This window comes from Chaetodon auriga, chromosome 8 (assembly GCF_051107435.1).
Source record: "Chaetodon auriga isolate fChaAug3 chromosome 8, fChaAug3.hap1, whole genome shotgun sequence".
In the NCBI taxonomy this organism is placed as follows: domain Eukaryota; kingdom Metazoa; phylum Chordata; class Actinopteri; order Chaetodontiformes; family Chaetodontidae; genus Chaetodon; species Chaetodon auriga.
In genome coordinates, this window is record NC_135081.1 from 4,638,617 (window position 1) to 4,656,953 (window position 18,337).

General features: G+C 41.7%; 1 protein-coding gene and 1 long non-coding RNA gene across 2 annotated transcripts in view; one reads left to right on the top strand and one right to left on the bottom strand.

Moving 5' to 3' along the window:
• Window positions 1-3,678: 3,678 nt before the first annotated feature.
• cndp1 (carnosine dipeptidase 1) lies at window positions 3,679-11,355 on the top strand. The gene is made up of 12 exons (XM_076737015.1): window positions 3,679-3,787; window positions 4,262-4,372; window positions 4,734-4,877; window positions 5,395-5,557; window positions 6,468-6,556; window positions 7,205-7,402; window positions 7,563-7,647; window positions 8,151-8,311; window positions 8,392-8,556; window positions 8,662-8,803; window positions 9,900-10,047; window positions 10,751-11,355. The coding sequence occupies exons 1-12, from the start codon at window positions 3,713-3,715 to the stop codon at window positions 10,827-10,829; spliced, it is 1,560 nt and encodes a 519-aa protein (XP_076593130.1). The 5' UTR covers window positions 3,679-3,712; the 3' UTR covers window positions 10,830-11,355.
• An 881-nt stretch (window positions 11,356-12,236) lies between these two features.
• The window catches only part of LOC143324478 (uncharacterized), a 28,740-nt gene continuing 22,639 nt past the window's right edge, over window positions 12,237-18,337 (bottom strand). Inside the window, exon 3 of the long non-coding RNA XR_013077467.1 lies at window positions 12,237-13,648. This is a non-coding gene — a long non-coding RNA (uncharacterized LOC143324478). The remainder of the gene's footprint in view (window positions 13,649-18,337) is intronic.

Consider the following 18,337-nt stretch of genomic DNA (forward strand, 5'->3'; position numbering starts at 1 on the left):
CAAAAGATGCAGAAAGTGTATGGGGCACTTTGAGGCTGCACGAAAAACCAAAATGTTGAGTGAAGTGATGGCAGTGAGGGACAATGATGACACATTTTTTTCTGGAAGATCTGATAAAGCCAGAAACTACTGTGATGCAGTAACCTGATTCAGATGATCAGTGGCTAGTGACACTGCCAGTAAATAGCAACCATGTGGTGCTCAAGATAGAAACTGCAGCTGACATCACCATAATGTCTCAGCATACATGCAGTAGACATCCACAAAGCCCCCAGTTGATCAGAAACAGATGCAGTGCCAACACCCTACACAGTGACGTAAAATGCATTGGTAAATTCTTTGCCTCAACCTCGAATGCCTGAATGAAGTGGTTAAGCATGAGAGATACTGAAGGAAATTACTCCGAAGGTAACTGGTGGCAAAGTGTTCTCCACATTGGATGCATCAAGCATCTTCTGGAAAATCCCTCTTGCCCCAGTAGCCAGAAGCTGACCACGTTCATCATTAATGATGACAAATGCCCAACCTGCTAAAGAATCCTGATGGAGTCACCATCACCACCAGACGACATCCTGTTATTTGGGTTGATCGAGGAGGAACATGATCGATGTGTGAAGGCAGCCTTGATGACCAAGTGTCATTTTGGCAAGTCAGAAATATTCTACTTCAGGCACGTAATCAGTGCAAGGGGCATAAATCCTGACCTGATCAAAGTGAGGGCCATCATGGAGATGCCATGTCTTGACTAATGTCGGGGAGTTGCACCAAGTACTTCGGCTCATCAGCTACTTGGGCATGTTCCTACTGGGTCTCTCAACCACACCACACCCAGTCACTGAACTGCTCAAAAAGGAGAGTGAGTGTTCATGGAGTGAACTCCAAGAACAAGCACTGTAGAGCACCAAAGCTATGCTCTCATCAGCAAGAACATTTGCCTTATATCACTTCAATATGATATTCAATATTCAGTGCGAAGGTGGTTGGCACAGCTCAAGTGTTTTGCCAGAAATCAGTCAAATTGGCTGCCAGTGTTGCGACCATAACTTTCTGTTTGCAATCTCATAGACGTAGCTACAAATGGTAAGATGCCTGACTGTTACTGCTGACTTAATCATGCATGAATTGTATAAAACATGTTCAACAGATTAAGTTACACTTCTGGGGAAAGTAAACAATTGGATCAAAAACAAAGACACGTAAAATGGGATCTGTGCATTTCTGATTAAGAAACTTGTCCCCACAGGAATTAAATCTTGACAAATATTCATTTTATACATAGAAATGTCATCCCCAGCCTCCACCTTATGACACATTACTGAAGTATGTGGATCACTTTAGAATTCTATCCAAGTACAGGTTTTACACCAAGCAGAAACCACTCAAATGGCAAATACATGCTGTTTGCAATATCAGAAATACATCAAAGACGCAGATATGCAAAAACTGTGTATAGCAAACACAGCATTGGAAAATTGGTGACCCATTAGGTTTTAAAATATGTGAACCAAATCCCAACAACACAGTTTTTTCTTTTGTTAGGCTTGTAAATGTGAAATATTTTGATTATCACTTTTATGCATATTACTCACACTCTTGTACTAGGAAGCCACACTGTTATAACACATGCAAAATGTGATTTGGCATTGTCTTGCTAGAATAAGTTGGAATGTCCTGAAAAAGATGTCATCTAGATGGCAGCATATGTTGCTCCAAAACCTGTGTGTACCTTACAGTATTAATGGCGCCTTCATAAATGTGCAGGTTACCAATGTCATGGGCACTAACATGCCCCCATACCGACACAGATGCTGGCTTTTGAACCTTGTGCTGCTAACAGTCTTGATGGGCCTCTTCCTCTGTAGACCAGAGATCACAACATCCATGACTTACAAAAACAATTTGAAATGTAGACTCATCGAACCAGAGCACGCTCGCATCAGTCCACCTCAGATGAGCTCAGGTCCAGAGAAGTCAGCAGCATTTTTGGATGTTTTTGATGTATAGCTATTGCTTTGCATGGAGAAACAGCAATTACTGCATTTACTCACGAGGTTTTTCTGAAGTGTTCCTGAGCCCACGTAGAAATATCGTTTATACAACATATAATGTTGTCGGTTTTTAATGTAGTGCTGCCTGAAGGATCAAAGGTCACAGGCGTTCAATTTTGGTTTTCAGGCTTGCCTCCAACATGCAGAGATTTCTCCAGATTCTCTCACACCTTTAATGATATTATGAATTGAAGATGGTCAAATCCCTAAATTTCCTGCAATTGTGCATTCAGAAACACTGATCTTAAAATAGGTTTTCGCGAAGTGACCCCCGCTCCATCCTTGCTTGTGAAGGACTGAGCCTTTCGCAAATGCCCCTTTCATACAGGTGATAGTATCATGATTGGGATACTTCCACCTGTCACCGGTGAACCTGTTTACCTGTGGAATGTACCAACCGGTGTTTTTGGAGCATTCCACTACTTTCCCAGTGTTTAGTTGCTCCTGTCCCAACTTGTTTGAAATGTGTTGCTGCATCAAATTCAGAATAAACATTACAAAAATCAATGAAGCTGATGAGGTCAAACATTACATATGTTCTCTTTGTGCTGTTTTAAATGGAGTATACGTCAAAAAGGATTAGCAAATGATCACATTCTGTTTACACAGCTTCAGAATTCTTTTGGAATTGCGATTACATATTAATAATATTGACCTACATAATTCTTATTAAAATAAAGTTTAGAAATGACTAATATCCACTGGACACACTTTAAACTTTATCATTCATGGAGTTTTGTTTGTATCCGATGGATGATGAATGTTTGATTTGATTCAGATTCAGAGGAACAACAAGTTAAAAATCCTTTTCATTGTGCAGGGGATGGAATATTTACGTACATATACACAGTGTGTGTGTGTATCTATCTATCTATCTATCTATCTATCTATCCATATGTGTGTGTGTGTGTGTGTGTGTGTATACACACACATATATGTGTGGGTATGTATGTATATGTATGTGTGTGTGTAGCAGCTGGGTTTTTTTTTTTTTTTTTTTTTTTTTTGAAGATTTGGTTCTTTTTTTGTTTCAAATCCATATTGTCAGTTTCTTCATTATTAGTTTCTGTATCCATGCACATACAAACTCCAACAATACACATTTCTAAACAGTTCCAGTTGCCAGCTCAAAGCTTTGGTTTTTTTCACCCCCTGTAAGTTTTATTTTCATGTGAGTGTGACAAATCCCCAGGCTCTTGTCCTGTCTCACACTGGGACACACGGAAAGAGACAGGAAGTTTTTACCAAGGACAATTTATCCAATGAACATCAAGAGGTGATGGGATTAAATATTTTCAATTATTTTCAATAATCTAATGTCAACTAGGAATGCTTACAAGTAGCTCAATGTTAAGTTCAGCACAATGGGACACCTTCCTAATATGGAAAAAAAAAAAAAGCTGCTCCACTTTTCTGTAACTGGGGGTTTGCTTGGAGATTCCAAAACACAAACAACAGGAATTTGTTCATTTCACCATGCTGCTTTTGTTCCTGCTGACCCCTGGTGTGCATTCTTGGAGCGGGATCAATAGATTGAGTGTAATTCTTGTGCCTGTCAGCAAGAAAAATTTAATTTGTCAGCTGTCTTGGCACTGTGTCAGGAAATGTTTGACTGTGTGACCCCGGGGCCCAGTAGGAGCGTGATATGAGGGGAGGGTATATAAATGTCCACGGAACAACACGGGACCACAGTCTGCCTGCCTGAGAGGACTGTCACACACACCTCCAGCAGAGAAAAGGTAAGACCACAGGCCATCCACTGAGTGCAGCTGCTTTGAAAATATCCACAGATGAGTGTGATGTTCTGTAAGCTGATGAGCTGATGTGTGTTATTTGGGAATTGTGGAATTTCAAAGACCTGAGGAGGGGTTCATATTCTGTCTTTCCACATAGATTCCAGAGGGTGGGCTGTGAGGTTGATTTGACTGTTTTAATAATAATAAAAAAAAACAGGCTACACCAGTCTACATTATATCCTTCCTATGTGGGGTTGACTTGGAAGCAGCATTTGGACTAGAGCTGGAGTGATCAGTTGACTAATTGATCAGTCAATCAACAGAAAAATAATTGACAGTCATTTTGATAATCATTGATGATTGATAATCATAATGATTCCATATGCTGGGGGAGCTTCTGTATAGTCACATGTAAGTGATGAGCTTTTATAGAGCCATCTGCAGTATCAGTGATTCAGTTTCTGACTCTTTCAACAGATGGATCTTCTAGTTCTGCCCTCCATCCTGCTGGTCATTTCTACTGTCCATGCTTTCCAGTACACAGAGCTGGTGCAGTACGTTGACAGTCATCAAGAAGAATATGTGGAGGTACGTTATCTTCTTCATCCTACACTATTAAGAGTCCAAGCACTAGAGATGCGGAACTGTAGTTGTTTTTATTAGGATTAGATGAATCCATTGCACATGGTAATGGAAGTCATTGTGGACTGTGGGTGATAAGCACGCTATAGCTACTGTTTGCTACGTGAAGTCATTTCATCTAACTATTTTTGGAAACTAGGCGGTGCTGTTCCTTTCCTGTCTTTAATTCTCCCACAAAGTTGACAAAAATTCCTAAAAAGTTTGCAAAAAGCATGTGGTAATTTTGTGGATCAGGGATATCAGACATCATTTTGACAATACAAACCATGGTTATGGCACTCACTTTGTGTGTGTGTGTGTGTCCTAGGCTCTGCGGGATTGGGTTGCAATCGAAAGCGACTCCAGCAACATCTTGAAGAGACCAGAACTACACCGCATGATGGAGATGGTGGCTCAGAAGCTGAGGCTGATGGGAGGGACTGTTGAACTGGTGGACATTGGAGAACAAGAGGTCAGTGACAGAGCAAACCAGCGCTTCCCTGCCTTTCACACATGCTGCAATGCTGAGATATTAGAGCTTTGTATATAGTCATCACCTTAACTGGTTAGTAAATACTCTGTTTTTAAAACGAGCTGCTCACTTTAAAAGAGTGACGGAGCGGTCAGGACCTCCTCATTACTGACTGAGACACATCAAAGCTGCTTCCCAGACTCATTAAACATACATAGTGTGTATGAGGTCAGAGTAAAGGTCAAGAATCTCAGCTTTTCATCAGTAAATAGGACCAACATAGCTTGAACTGCGTTATGCTGCCTTAGTAAATGGTAAAAACAATATCTGATGACCTTTTGACATCAGACTACATATACATATACAGTGCTCAGTGTTCAGTACTGGTCAGTGGCAGGCTTTACTGTTGCTACTCCTAAAAACAGCTGAGGGTGAGTTGAAGTGATTGATAGAAAAAAAAACATACGTATTACTGCAGCAGTTCACGCTGATGTTAGCTCTCCTTTAACGTCTGCAGCTTCCTGACGGGCAGATGTTAGCGTTGCCTAAAGTGGTGACAGCTCAGTTTGGCAGCGACCCAAACAAACACACAGTGTGTGTCTACGGTCATGTGGACGTCCAGCCAGCGAAGCTAGAGGACGGCTGGGCAACGGAGCCCTACAACCTGACTGACATCAATGGTAACAGCCTTTCAGCTATGAGTCACCATTACTAATTCATGCTGTGCAGCTCAACACTGTTCAAACCCACAGAACTTCATTTCAAATTGTAGTGTTTTCCAAAGTTACCAAACACGTCAGGCTGTCTTGGGTTTGAATATTTCAGTCAGTGTAAACATACAGCAGCTTCATGCAAGAAATGGAACTATCTGGTACACAGTATGTATGTGATACTGAGAAAATCAAATGATTTTTCTATCCTTAAAACTACTTAAGGGGAAATTCAAGGACACGCGATGTTTACTTTCTCAGTGAGGTTACTGCTAGTTAACTTCAATCATGATAATCTGATGTGATGCTCAGGGATTAGCAGAACCAGTGAGGGTCTGACTGATGTGGTTGTTTGAAGACCAATGTGGATATTTTCTATGAGCGTTCAAATTGCTCCATGTTTCACTCCAGAGTGTTAAAGTCTGTGAAACAGCTTTTTTAGATGCTACACGGCATTTTTTTTTTTTATTATGCTTTGTAATATCCTGTATTTTATCTCCACCTTGAGTCTGAAATAAAGTTTGAGCTGATATAAAGTATAACAATAATTTAAACAGGAACAGTATCAGTCAGGGCACATTATAATGAAGAATTCATTTTAAAAGGGTTACTTTACATGAGTGAATAAATGGGCAAGAGTAACCAACACTGAGCCGTGTTGGCAGCTTATATATATTAACAAATGGGAGTGAGTCGGTTTAAGACGTGTTTTTATGGATGATCCTTGATCACAGTTAGTCTCAAAGGGCTTACAATGTCTACATTAATTAAGGTGTACAGGTCAGCGCAGCGGCTGGGAGCATTCCATTTAATATCCAGCTCAACATCACCCCTGTCCTACTGAGAAGCCGTACTCATTCACTGATTGTTGTGCCTGTAGGTAACCTTTATGGGAGAGGAGCATCAGACAACAAGGCCCCAGTTCTAGCCTGGATCCATGCGGTGGAGGCTTATCAGGCCCTCAGTATGGTGAGAGTAAACTGACAATACCACTGTACTGGATAGTTTTTCATGCCACAGATAAATAAAATCACAAATGTGTGAGGGAGTCAGAGCTGCAGAGGGCTTGTGGGACCAAAGGACAGATTTGAGCATTTATTTGCAAATCATCTTTGTCTTGAAAACACTTGAGATAAGAGAGAGACGCCTTGGGCAAGATCGACCTAGAACATAACTCCCATTTATTTGAGCAGACGGTTTGAGTGGAATAGAATACTTGTGCATTTAGTGGGGACAAAATGCATACCCTCAGGCTGGTAAGAGAGCAGCGCGGAGCTCCAGCCAAGCTAACGTGCACAGTCACTGCTGTATTTTGCAGAGTCACTGCACCAGTCTATTCCTGCTACCCTCGCTGCCACTTCGTCTTGGGAAAAAATACACAGTCGAATGTGCACATCAAAAAGGCATCAGCCAGATGCATTAAGGGGAGAGGAATTCTGTAGGTGTTGACCAGAATACTGTCATTTCACACGCAGCTAATGGCTCATGATTTTTAGAGCCTGTAAACCCATTACAGTTTATAAAAGGCATTCTAGGCAGGCTGTTTTTCTGATGAGATCCTCTGAACAGCTCATCCTCCATAGTGCAGATGTAACCGTCTTCCTTTCTGTCCACCAGGAGCTGCCCGTGAATGTGAAGTTTGTCATTGAGGGCATGGAGGAGACAGGCTCTAACGGCCTGGACGCCATGATCCTGGCCCAGAGAGACACCTTCTTCTCTGACGTAGATTTCATCATCATTTCAGACTGCGGCTGGCTCAGCCCACGGCCCGCCCTCACCTACGGCACCAGAGGCAACTGCTACTTCTATGCCGAGGTTGTGTATGCACACATACAGCAACACAAATCCAAACTGAAACATTCGGTTTCCAAAGAGCTTTGTCTGATTCTTCACTCATACAAATGCTCTGCAGCCATGTGTCATTCAGCTTTTCTTGGCTGTCTCACTGTGCAGACTTCCTCTGGTGTGTTTGCAGGTTGAAGGACCTAAACAGGATTTACATTCTGGTGTTTATGGAGGCACTGTGATCGAACCAATGACTGACCTCGTTGGCATTCTTGGTAAGTGTATTTTTAGGGAGTATACATTTAATCGTTCATTTAGTCAGTCACTCAGAGCAAGCTAGGTCACTGAACCAAGATCAGGAGGGCCTCAGCAGTATGCCAGGTACCATTCATTGAAGTGTTATTTGAACAGGAAATGTCATGACTTGGTTATCTCTTTATAAAGTGAGATTTTTATTAGCAACAAATATCATGAAAAGACGAAAACAAGCATTGTATTAGTCGGTCTCTGAAGACTTTCTGACCTCCCTACCCCGTCTGTGGCACTCAGCTCCGAGCATAGTTTCACTTTTCAAAAAAGGCTCCGCAATTTCTTTTAACAGCTGGACACCTTTGCTATTATCAAACATTAGTCAAACACAAGGAAAGAGTATATTTGTGTGGGATTATTTTCAGTGGTGGATTAATCCAAATTGGTAGGACTCAACTCAGTTATATCTGACCTCCAGACAGTGTGAGATGAAGCCCTGTCAGAACCACTTCATTCTTTTGTGTCTTAGACACACTGATCAGCCCCAGTGGTAAGATCCTGATTCCCGGGATCAGGGAGGCCGTGGCTCCCCTCTCTGATGAGGAATGGAAAATGTATCAGGACATCCAATTTGACATGGACAACTACAAGAACAAGATCGGTGTCACCCAGCTCATGTACAACAACAAGGTAAGAGCATAATCTTGAAAAAGGTCAGAAAAATCTACTCTGAGGCAACATGAAGGATTGTTGTTGTGTGTTTCCTGTAGGTGGACTTGTTGGCCCACATGTGGCGCTACCCCACTGTCTCCATCCACGGCATTGAGGGGGCTTTCTCTGACCCTGGCACAAAGACCGTCATCCCTGCTAAAGTTACTGCTAAGTTCTCCATTAGACAAGTTCCCAACATGGACCCTGCTATGGTCAAGAAACAGGTAAAACTGAATGGGAATCCTCAGCCTCAGCTTTTTTTTAGAATTAGCTAATATTTTCTTCTCATAAACTAGCGCTGCTCTTATCTCGTTGGCTCGGTGCTTTAGGTAACAGACTACCTTCACTCGGTATTTGCCAAGAGGAAGAGTCCTAACAAGCTGAAAGTCACCATGGTGATCGGGGCCAAGCCTTGGCTGGCTGACACTCAGCATCCTCTCTATGAGGCTGGGAAGGCTGCTGTCAAGAGAGGTAGAGAACACAGCAGGCCCCTCACACTAAACACCCATCAATGCATCTGACACCTTATACTGAGAGTCAAGCTGAAGCTGAATCTATAAAAATATACAAGTTGTAGTACTACAAATGCTATTAATGTGTCATATTCTGTCTCCTCTCTTTAGCCATTCTCACAAGAATATCAAATGTCAGTGTCAAGTCTTAATCTGCAGAACAGCCTCAACCTACAGCTGTCATGTATACAGAAGATACCACAGGGTACAGCAATCTGAGAATGGACAATTGAATGCACAGGTTTACTAAAGCTGAAGCCCAGTGCCTGAAACTGCAAGTTGAATAGTTCCCAAAATGGAATTACTCAAGTAAGGTACCAGTACCTCATATTTGTACTGAAGTACTTGAGTGAATGTACTTAGTTGATCCCAAGTGTACAGTGCAGCTAGCAGCCACTTTGCAGAGCCTAACAGAGATCCAAATAGAAAATAAAGTATGCAACTTATCACATGCTGCAGATGTTTTAGAATAGAACACTCATTCAGGCCTCTTAAACATTTCTTTCAAATTGCAGTAAGCTTTGAGTGTTCTTACTGGAGACTCTTAGTTTCTGTAAGAAGTTTTGATTTTTCTGGTCCCTTTGAAGGCATGACTTGACTTGAACCTTTTCACCTGTTCAACTGCATCTTAAGATTATTTGCCAGGTTCCTATTGTTTGTTTTGTTCTTTTCCATTACGGCTCAAAGGTTTTGGAACAAGCTGCCTGAGGATCTTAGGTGGCTGTACACCACATTTTATGGAGGTGGTTTTATGGTGTTACTTTTCATTACTGCGTTTGGCTTCTCTTTCATGACTCTTAGATTGCATTTATAATTCTTGGTATATGCCTGATTGATTTTATTTTAAATCTTTATTAAGTGCTTTGTCACTGGGCTTGAACAGAGCTTGATGCACTGTGTGCAAGCCAAGCAGACACACACCCAGGACCGCTGTGGGAAGTGACACATGTACAATAATTTCCTGTTCTAATGGAGAGAGCTCTTTTATTCTGTGGTAAGATACCTGGGAGCTCATTTCTACCACAGTCTCATAGAAAATCTCCTACTTTCTCCAGTTTTTGACATGGACCCTGATCTCATCCGTGAGGGCGGCACCATCCCTATTGCCAGAACCTTCCAGGATGTGACGGGGAAGAGCATCATCATGATGCCCATCGGTGGCTTTGATGACGGGCTGCACTCCCAGAATGAGAAAATGAGCAGGTCTGACTCCTCAAACTTTCATTTTACAGGACATTTCAAATAATACCTTTAATGGTTACTTTTGTATTGAGGCTGTTGGGCTGTTGAGATGAACACAAGGTCCAGGAGAGAAGCTGAGGTTTAATCAGAGGGAAAGAAGCAGGAATGTAAACCTCCAGGGCTCACAGTCTTCATCCACATCCCTGGACTGAAACAATCCTTTAACATAATATTCTCCACAGATAAGACACACATGACTGCAAGATAATGGGGAAGTCAGGTTACAATGAATCAAATTAAAGATCGGCATGCAAGAACATTAAGAGTGTCACAGAAAATAACAGAAGAAAGTCATCTAAGCAGAAACGGCTGTAAATCCTGAACCGAAAGCAGAGCACTGCAGACACGTTTAAGATCTCCATTTGATGTTCTGTTTTCTTCAGCTCACAGCCACACGATAACACACAACGTCACAAAGACAAATGGACGGCATCTGAAGAAAGAACAGATCGGATCAGATAAAGATCAGATCAGATAAACTATACAAGGTCACAATCACTCTTTCTGCTTATAACACAGCATCCCCACTGCGAGGCCTCAAGGGCACAAATGAAGACTGGATTTTTTATGCTTTGGCAGCTTCTATAAGAAGATGTAATGTACACATCCATTGCTGTGAATAATGGTGGAAATGTTCTTAATGTGAGTGTCTTTCTTCTGCCAGATACAACTACATTGAAGGAACCAAGTTATTCATTGCCTACCTGAATGAAGTATCCCAGCTGAAGAAGACCAGCGTGTAATGTTTCACGGCATCATTAAATGACCTCCTAAACCATTCCAGCTGCAGTGAGCTCTCCCTGACATGAGTCTGCTTTTATATTGTCACTGTGCCTTTATCTATCTTTCATCCATTCCTCTGTGCCTTACCAAGTTTTATTTATCTGCATCTCAAGCATCTCTCCCCTCCCTCTCTCTCTTTTCTGCTATTTCTCTGTCTTTCAGGCAGTGTAGTCAGTAAAAATATGTTGAAATGACGCCTTTATTCTACTCGTGAATGTAGACAAAAAGAGGAGCAAAAGAAAGTCTGTCTATCTATCTATCTATCTATCTATCTATCTATCTATCTATCTATCTATCTATCATTTCGACATTGTGAGTGAATGCACGTGCTACTCCTTCTGATTGGTCGAAATGTCTGAGGCGATCTCATGTTGCTGTTGCCGTCACTCACGTTACATATGTGGCACATGTTTATGCTCCATATAATGTCACACAGTACTGTAAGTGTGTGTGTGCGTGTCATGTAGTAAAAGCTGTTTAATGCAACCTCTGTGTACGTTTTTATGTAAGAAAGCGTCACCACGTTCTTTAATGAGTGCTGATAATGAGACAAATGCACAGGTTTTGTTTCCTCAGTCATGAGATGTTTATTTACCACTCAAACATTTACTGAAGGCTCTTACTTGTATGGTGACTCATTTCAAAGCCGACACTGAAAATCTAGATGGACGGACGCTGCACAGACAGATGTGCTTCTGCCAGCAGTGGCTGTTTGTATGGACAGAGTCCAGCCATTGTCCACTGAGAGAGCGCCGTACCCAAGACAAGGTCGTGTTCAGGCAGCGTAACACTGTTGCAAAAATATCCAAGTGAGCTGCAAATGTGTCATTAAAGATGTATTTCTTATACTGTAACACAGGAAACAGTAATAATAATTCCATTTGTTTGCTTTCTTTTTCTCTTTTCTTGAAATGAGTGTCGCTGTCTTATACAAAACAAGACGGACTAAGACAAACAACTGCTATTCTTTTTTTAAAGGTTATTTTTGGCATGTCACCTAGAATCAAAAGATAAGCTTATTATGACCAAATAACAGACACTAATATGGAGATTTTGTTATTGCACATTGAAAGTCACCAGTAGTTAAATACATTTGGACACACTAGTAAAAACATAAAGATACAGTATCCTCTTTGCAGATAGGTGTTAGAGATGATTACAGGTGCCATGTCAGCTGCAGCATTCCTCAAAAGAACATATATTTGCTGTATTCTAATGTACAGTCATTGAGCTAACACATTTCTGTTATCTTGCATGAGTGCGTTATATCCCAGCAGGAAGTGGTAGGGAGGAACCCTGGTGTTGTGAAGAAGCCGTGTCTGACACTTCAGCGGCCTGATTCACAACACCAGCTGACCCTCCCCACCCACACACACGCACACACACACACACGCTCACAGTACTGTGGTGCAGCACAGAGGCAGTGTGACGGCTGAAGTCAGGAGTTCATCTTCGGTGACTCAGTGGCAGAAACAAGCCACTGACGAGACACCACCCAGTGCTTCATCGTTCTCAGAGGGCGACAGGTACAGTGGAGCCGCAGCAGTAGATGGAGTGTCAACCATCTCCATAGAGACCATCAAGCTGCGATTCTGCATTAGAAGTAGTGAACTGATAATACTCACCTCGTCTCTGTAGTACCTCTATGTCCTCTGCTGACTGCAGTGGGAGTGACTGTGGTTAACAATAAGAAACACTCACTGCACAATCAGGCCAAACCAGGACAGAGAGCGGCAGGGGTGCAGTACACACTGTCTCCACTGGAGGGCACTTTGAACACAGCAGCTCTCTTCTCCACTGGCTCACTTTGAACCTGATGATCCAATGCCAAGCTGGTCACACACCATAACTTAGCTGGCAGAAAATAAGACATTTAAATCTGGAAAATTTGCTTTCAAGTAAATACAGGGTTTGAAAATTAGAGATTCAAAACTGTAGGATTTGACCAATGGAGAACCTCAGAAATCACATGGAACTCACTGAAATATCTGTAAATTGCTGGTATTATCCCATACACAGTAAGTAATTATCTTTAGCAAGACTCTTCCAGAAACTTAGCAGGTCCGCACGGTGAAACACAAGACAGTGCTCAGATGTAACAGTGCTCTATTTGGTTGCCTATTTATAAAGTCCTTTGGTATTGAGGACAGGGCCGTGATGGAGCTGAGAATAACTTTAGTTTCACAGCGACAAGCCTTAATCCACCTTGAAGCAGCCCGCTGTGTATGCAAACTGAAATCATGTCATGGGAAAGTGGGTTTACAGTAAAATGATCTTCAAGCATCATTTCTCTTCAGTCCAACATGCAGTTTCAGAACACAGATCCCCCAATACGTCTGTGCACTGAGATTATCAATAGAACCATTGTGGACAAGTTTGTGTATTGGGGTCAGGCTGCTATGATTTATGTCCTGAATTGATGATATCAAATCGCCAAAAGCAAAATAAAGTCATCTGATAGAGCAGAATTCATTCTTAGTCGTTCTATCAAAAGGAGAGATAACAGTGTTTTCAGTTAGATAGATTAGATTACAGATACACAGCTTATATGCAGCAGTGTGTCCTCTGCTCCCACTATACTACTGACTGCAGTGGCCGTGACGGTGCTTAACAATAAGGAACACTGACTGGACCATAAGGCCAAACCAGGACAGAGCAGCATGGGTGCAGCACACACTGTCTCCACTGGAGGGCACTTTGAGCACAGCAGCTCTCCTCCTCTGGCTCACTGAGAGTCTGATGATCCAACTCCAAGCTGGTCACACGCCATAAACTTAACCTGCGGGAAATAAGAGAGAAACAGGAAAATCAATTCATATCTGGAAAATCTGCGTTCAAATAAATATAATGTAGGCTGCTGTGATTTATGAGCAGAATTCATGACATCAAAAAAACACGAGAAACATAAAGTCATCTGAGAAGACAGAAGTCTGAGTCATTCCATGAAAACCATCCGTTAGATTAGATTACAGATAGGCAGCTAACATGTAGCAGTGTTTATATATTCAGATTGTTTACTTAAGTACCAATAACACGACGTCAAGATGCTGAATTACGAGTTGAAGTCTCGAGTTAGTAAAAGTCAAAATTAGTGGCCTAGATCAACCAAAGGGAGCCTGAATGTTACATTCTTATCTACATCTTAGTGAATGATATTGAATCATTACATCATGGGGTAAGGGCACCTGAGCGGTAGTAATGATTGATCTTTACCACAGATTTATCGTGTCATTCCAGTGATCGAACAGGCAGATTTCCAGGCTCTGATTAGCACTGTGTTTTACATGCCGTTAGATTGATGAGAAGCATTTGCTGATGAAATGTGGTGAGGCACTAAGTAGCATGAAATGAAAAATCTCAAGTAAAGTGACTCAAAATTATACTTAAAGCTGTATTTAAGTTTTTTTCGCCACTTAGTTGCAGGGCAAGAATGAACACAGCCTGACATATGATCACCTTATAAGGTGGACTGAATTGTCATTAGCATTCATGTGGAGTGGTGTCCCTGACCACCTGAAGTCAAATATTCACCCTATTTCAGTTTTCTTTTGGTCCACCAACTCCTGAGGTCGGCCTCTTTAGCTGCTAAATGCTGCACTCTGCTCACCAGCTAGTCTCTGACTGTGTCTGATGTGCTGTTTGCCGCTGAGCAGGTAGCGCTCAGTGGGTTTGTCAGGACTTTTTCACTGATAACAGCTGCCTGCTGCAGCTGGAAAAGAGGTCAAAGAAAGCATAGTGGCAGGTTGTAAATCCAAAACAATGAGCCATAAAGCCACAGGATTCTGCAGAGCTGAGGGGGCATGAAAGGTAAGGACAGTCATTGGATCAATCCAAAAACACAGATGGACATGTAGCCAAGTTCCACAACTGACATTTAGTATTCAGCAAACTGTATAACAGAGTTGTATATTCTTAAACCTCATGTAAAAGCCACTATATAAACAACGTAACTCCTCCTTTATCATCCTACTAATGACATGACTAATGACTCGATATTGTGCTGTTGAGGGTTATTTGTTCGGATCTATGCAAACAGTTCTGTAGCTCTGAAGCGAACCACCAGGATCATCACGAAGATTAACGAGGAAACAAAGAGCTGAATATCTAAAAGCATTTCAAACATTTCCTGTTTCCTCACAGTGGGCAACTTCAAATGACCGCCAGCTGTTGGGACTACAGGTGAGTCAGGTAGTTTACTGTACCACTGAGATGGACCACTGTTCGCAATGTTCCGCAGCTCTTGTTGTGAAATTGGGTTTTAAGCGTAGCCTTTGACCACTCCATTAATCATGCATTTGTCCTTCTGCCTGACCAATCCAGGACGGGTTGCTAATTCCTTCACAAGCTGCCGTGTCACACTCAACATAATATCCCAGCAATACATTTCTCCTAATCCCTTTTTATCAGGTTCGCTGGCCTTTCTGGTCAATCTAATTGCGACAAAGCCCACATAAGGGCTTTTGTGCCAAAAGAAAGTTCTTTTACGGTTTCAATTAAACGGCTGGGCCGGCCCAGCGGAAGCTCTTTGCCGAACGCCGTGTCCTTCAGACAAAGAATGTCACTGCGCATAATGGATAGAAACACTTCAGCGAGGAAGGAGGAAAAGAGGTGCAGAATGTGGGGGGAAAAGAAAACCCACCCAGCCACTCGCCTCACAATTTAGCTCATTTCAGAGCCAAAGGTTTCAGAGTTTTTTTTTTCTGGGGGAAGGAGCACAAAGATTTAACTAACAATCAAAACTAGCCTGAGGGATTATGAGCTGGAGCTGTGTGTGTGTGTGTGTGTGTGTGTGTGTGTGTGTGTGTGTGGTGTTTCGGGGAATAGAAACAGAGAGGCTCAGTTAAAGCGAGTTGTTTGAAGAAGTGCATCCCAGTTTCTGAAAAGGCGAAAGCAGTCAAGAATGTGAGCTTGCAGCATTTTGGCCGATGGCTTATTTAAAGGCTTTCATTGATTTCCATTGTGTTTGATGCTCCAACAAGTCCTAAAATTCTTCCTTATTCCTTTTTTTTTTTTCGTCAGTAAGGTTTGTCCTTGTCTTCAGCTGCTTGCATTAAATCTGCAGCCTACATATGATATGTTAATTGCAGTTTATAATACTTTCTTATTGGTCATCTGACTGAACTCAGCGTCACCATAAGCAGAGTTCTCATAAAGACCCTTGTCCAGCCTTCCAGATTTTGTTAGAGAAGCATATTTTTTCTTCATCCACTTGTTGATTCTCTTGGATAATAAAGTCAAGGATGGCAATGCCTTCAATACCAACAGCAAGATTTAAACAAATCACAACATACAAGAGTGATTCCCATTCATCCTGATGTATGTGTAATGCCATTTTTCAGCGTCAGCGCCTTTAATGTGCTGCAGAGAGGCGGAAAATAAGGGTGTGGAGGTCAATGAAATGAAAGAATGTGTGATTCCACTCTGATAACTAATCCTCACAACCTTTCCTTATAAACTGCTATCCTGTCTATCAGTCTTTAATGTTATGGATTGATAACTGGACATCCTGGATAACATGTTATTGTCTCACCTGGAGCTAAAGTTCTCACTGTCCCTCACTGTCTTTATAGAGTCTTTTAGTTGTTTAACCCTAAATTAAGTGCCATAACCAGGAGAATTCTGAGAGCAGGAAGCAGTTTGAATGAAGGATTGTGTATTTAACATGAATTTTCTGCTTTGGTCATCTAATTTGGATTTATTTCTTCTGCCTTGTTGGAACTGAGTGTAATTTCTTTATAGAAAAGCACTTTGCATCAAATGGTTTGTGCATACAGTACGTGCTGCATTTTGGAAGCGCAGCCAACTGTGTTAAAAAGAAGCTAATTTGAGTCACCAAAAACATTTAAATCCACTCCTTCTCTTGCAGTCCCACAGCATCAGGGCAAAGAGCAACGCTGACATTACTCCGCATTCAGGCTACATTTTCACATGCATGCTGTGTTACTACATACGGTCCCTCCAAACCTACGTCATCCTCATCTTATCCAGTCTCCCTGTCTGCTGGATCACGCCCAGCTGTCTGTCTGTCTGTCTGTCTGTCTGTCTGTCTGTCTGTCTGACTGCAGTGCTCTCGTCTCTCTCTGTCTGACAGGCCTGACAGCTCTCCTGCTGGTTTCATCTTCGTTCCCTTAATCACAATATTTTGCTTAGCAGACACCTTTGGAACGATGATTCCCCCGGAAACAAGACAATATAGGCGTAACACTGAGTGAATTCATTTAACAGAGGAAGTGAGGAACAATGTATTCCAGAGGAGACGATGATGCTTATCTTATGCACTCACTGCAAAAAGGACGACATACGGAATAAATAACTCAGGTATATATTTTGCACTTAAACTATACGTGTCCCAGTGTTGCACAGTGCTATGTGTACGTCTTGTCCCCAGTCTTTGTTTGACTGCATCTGAATGACGTTTCTCTTTCTTTTCTCATGTTTTTAATGCTGGCATTATGTCTTTTGTCTGAATGAAGTTACAAAAATGGATCATTTTTATTTATTTATTTTTGCACACAATGAACATGCAGCCCATCCAGATGGTATCTATTTTTTGGTTTTGTTTTTTGTGTCTTTCTGTAGCAGAGGATCTGCACCTCTTTCAGTGAAATATGGAATTCACTGTTCAGTTTTTCCATTCAAGTGTGGCAGCTGGAACGAGAACATTTTGTGCCCTTGTGTTTTTTTTAAGCAATATTTCTAAAAATTGTTGTCTTGCAGTGTCCTCTGTATGCAGTTTATTGTGTTCTGTCGAATACTCTTTAAACAAATTTGATTTGACTTTGAGAAAGAGGCTCTGAAAGTCAAAATCAAATGTCTCATACCAGTCTAACCTACTCCACTACAGCTCTGTATGACATTCAGAACATTAAACCTGCTGCACACTAAACGGCCTTATTGAAGGTCGTCAACACGGACTCCATTTTTTTTTCCATAAAGGAAAACATTCCCAGTTGAACTGAGTCGAGACAATTTTTGGCACTTGACAATAAACATTGGCAGGACAGGATGCCCTTGAGCAGACCACTTAATTCTGCTGCACTGCAACTTAGGTCTTAATTTTGTGGTTTCGACCATCGTGTGTATCAGTTATGTTAACATGGTACTCACTGAAGTCATCCCTAAGATCTGGGAACATGGAAACATCACTACCATGCAGCCCACAGGACAGGTATGGAAGCAAAGGAAGGCCAAAAGGATTTGAATCGTACAAGCAACCAACTTCCACAGTTTGTACAATAAGGATTTGTTACTGACATTTCTAGCGTGCTCTGCTTTACCTTTAAATAAAATGGTGAAGATCAACTGAATAAGCTGTTGCCTTTTCGCAGCTTCCCAAATGTCTGACTGCTCATGTTTTTGTCTGTGGAATTAAAGAAAGATAATAATTTGAATTTTTGTAATAGACTGAGTACTGAATTCTAAGTTTGAACCCCGACCTATAGGACCTGTGGATTATATTGAAACTTAG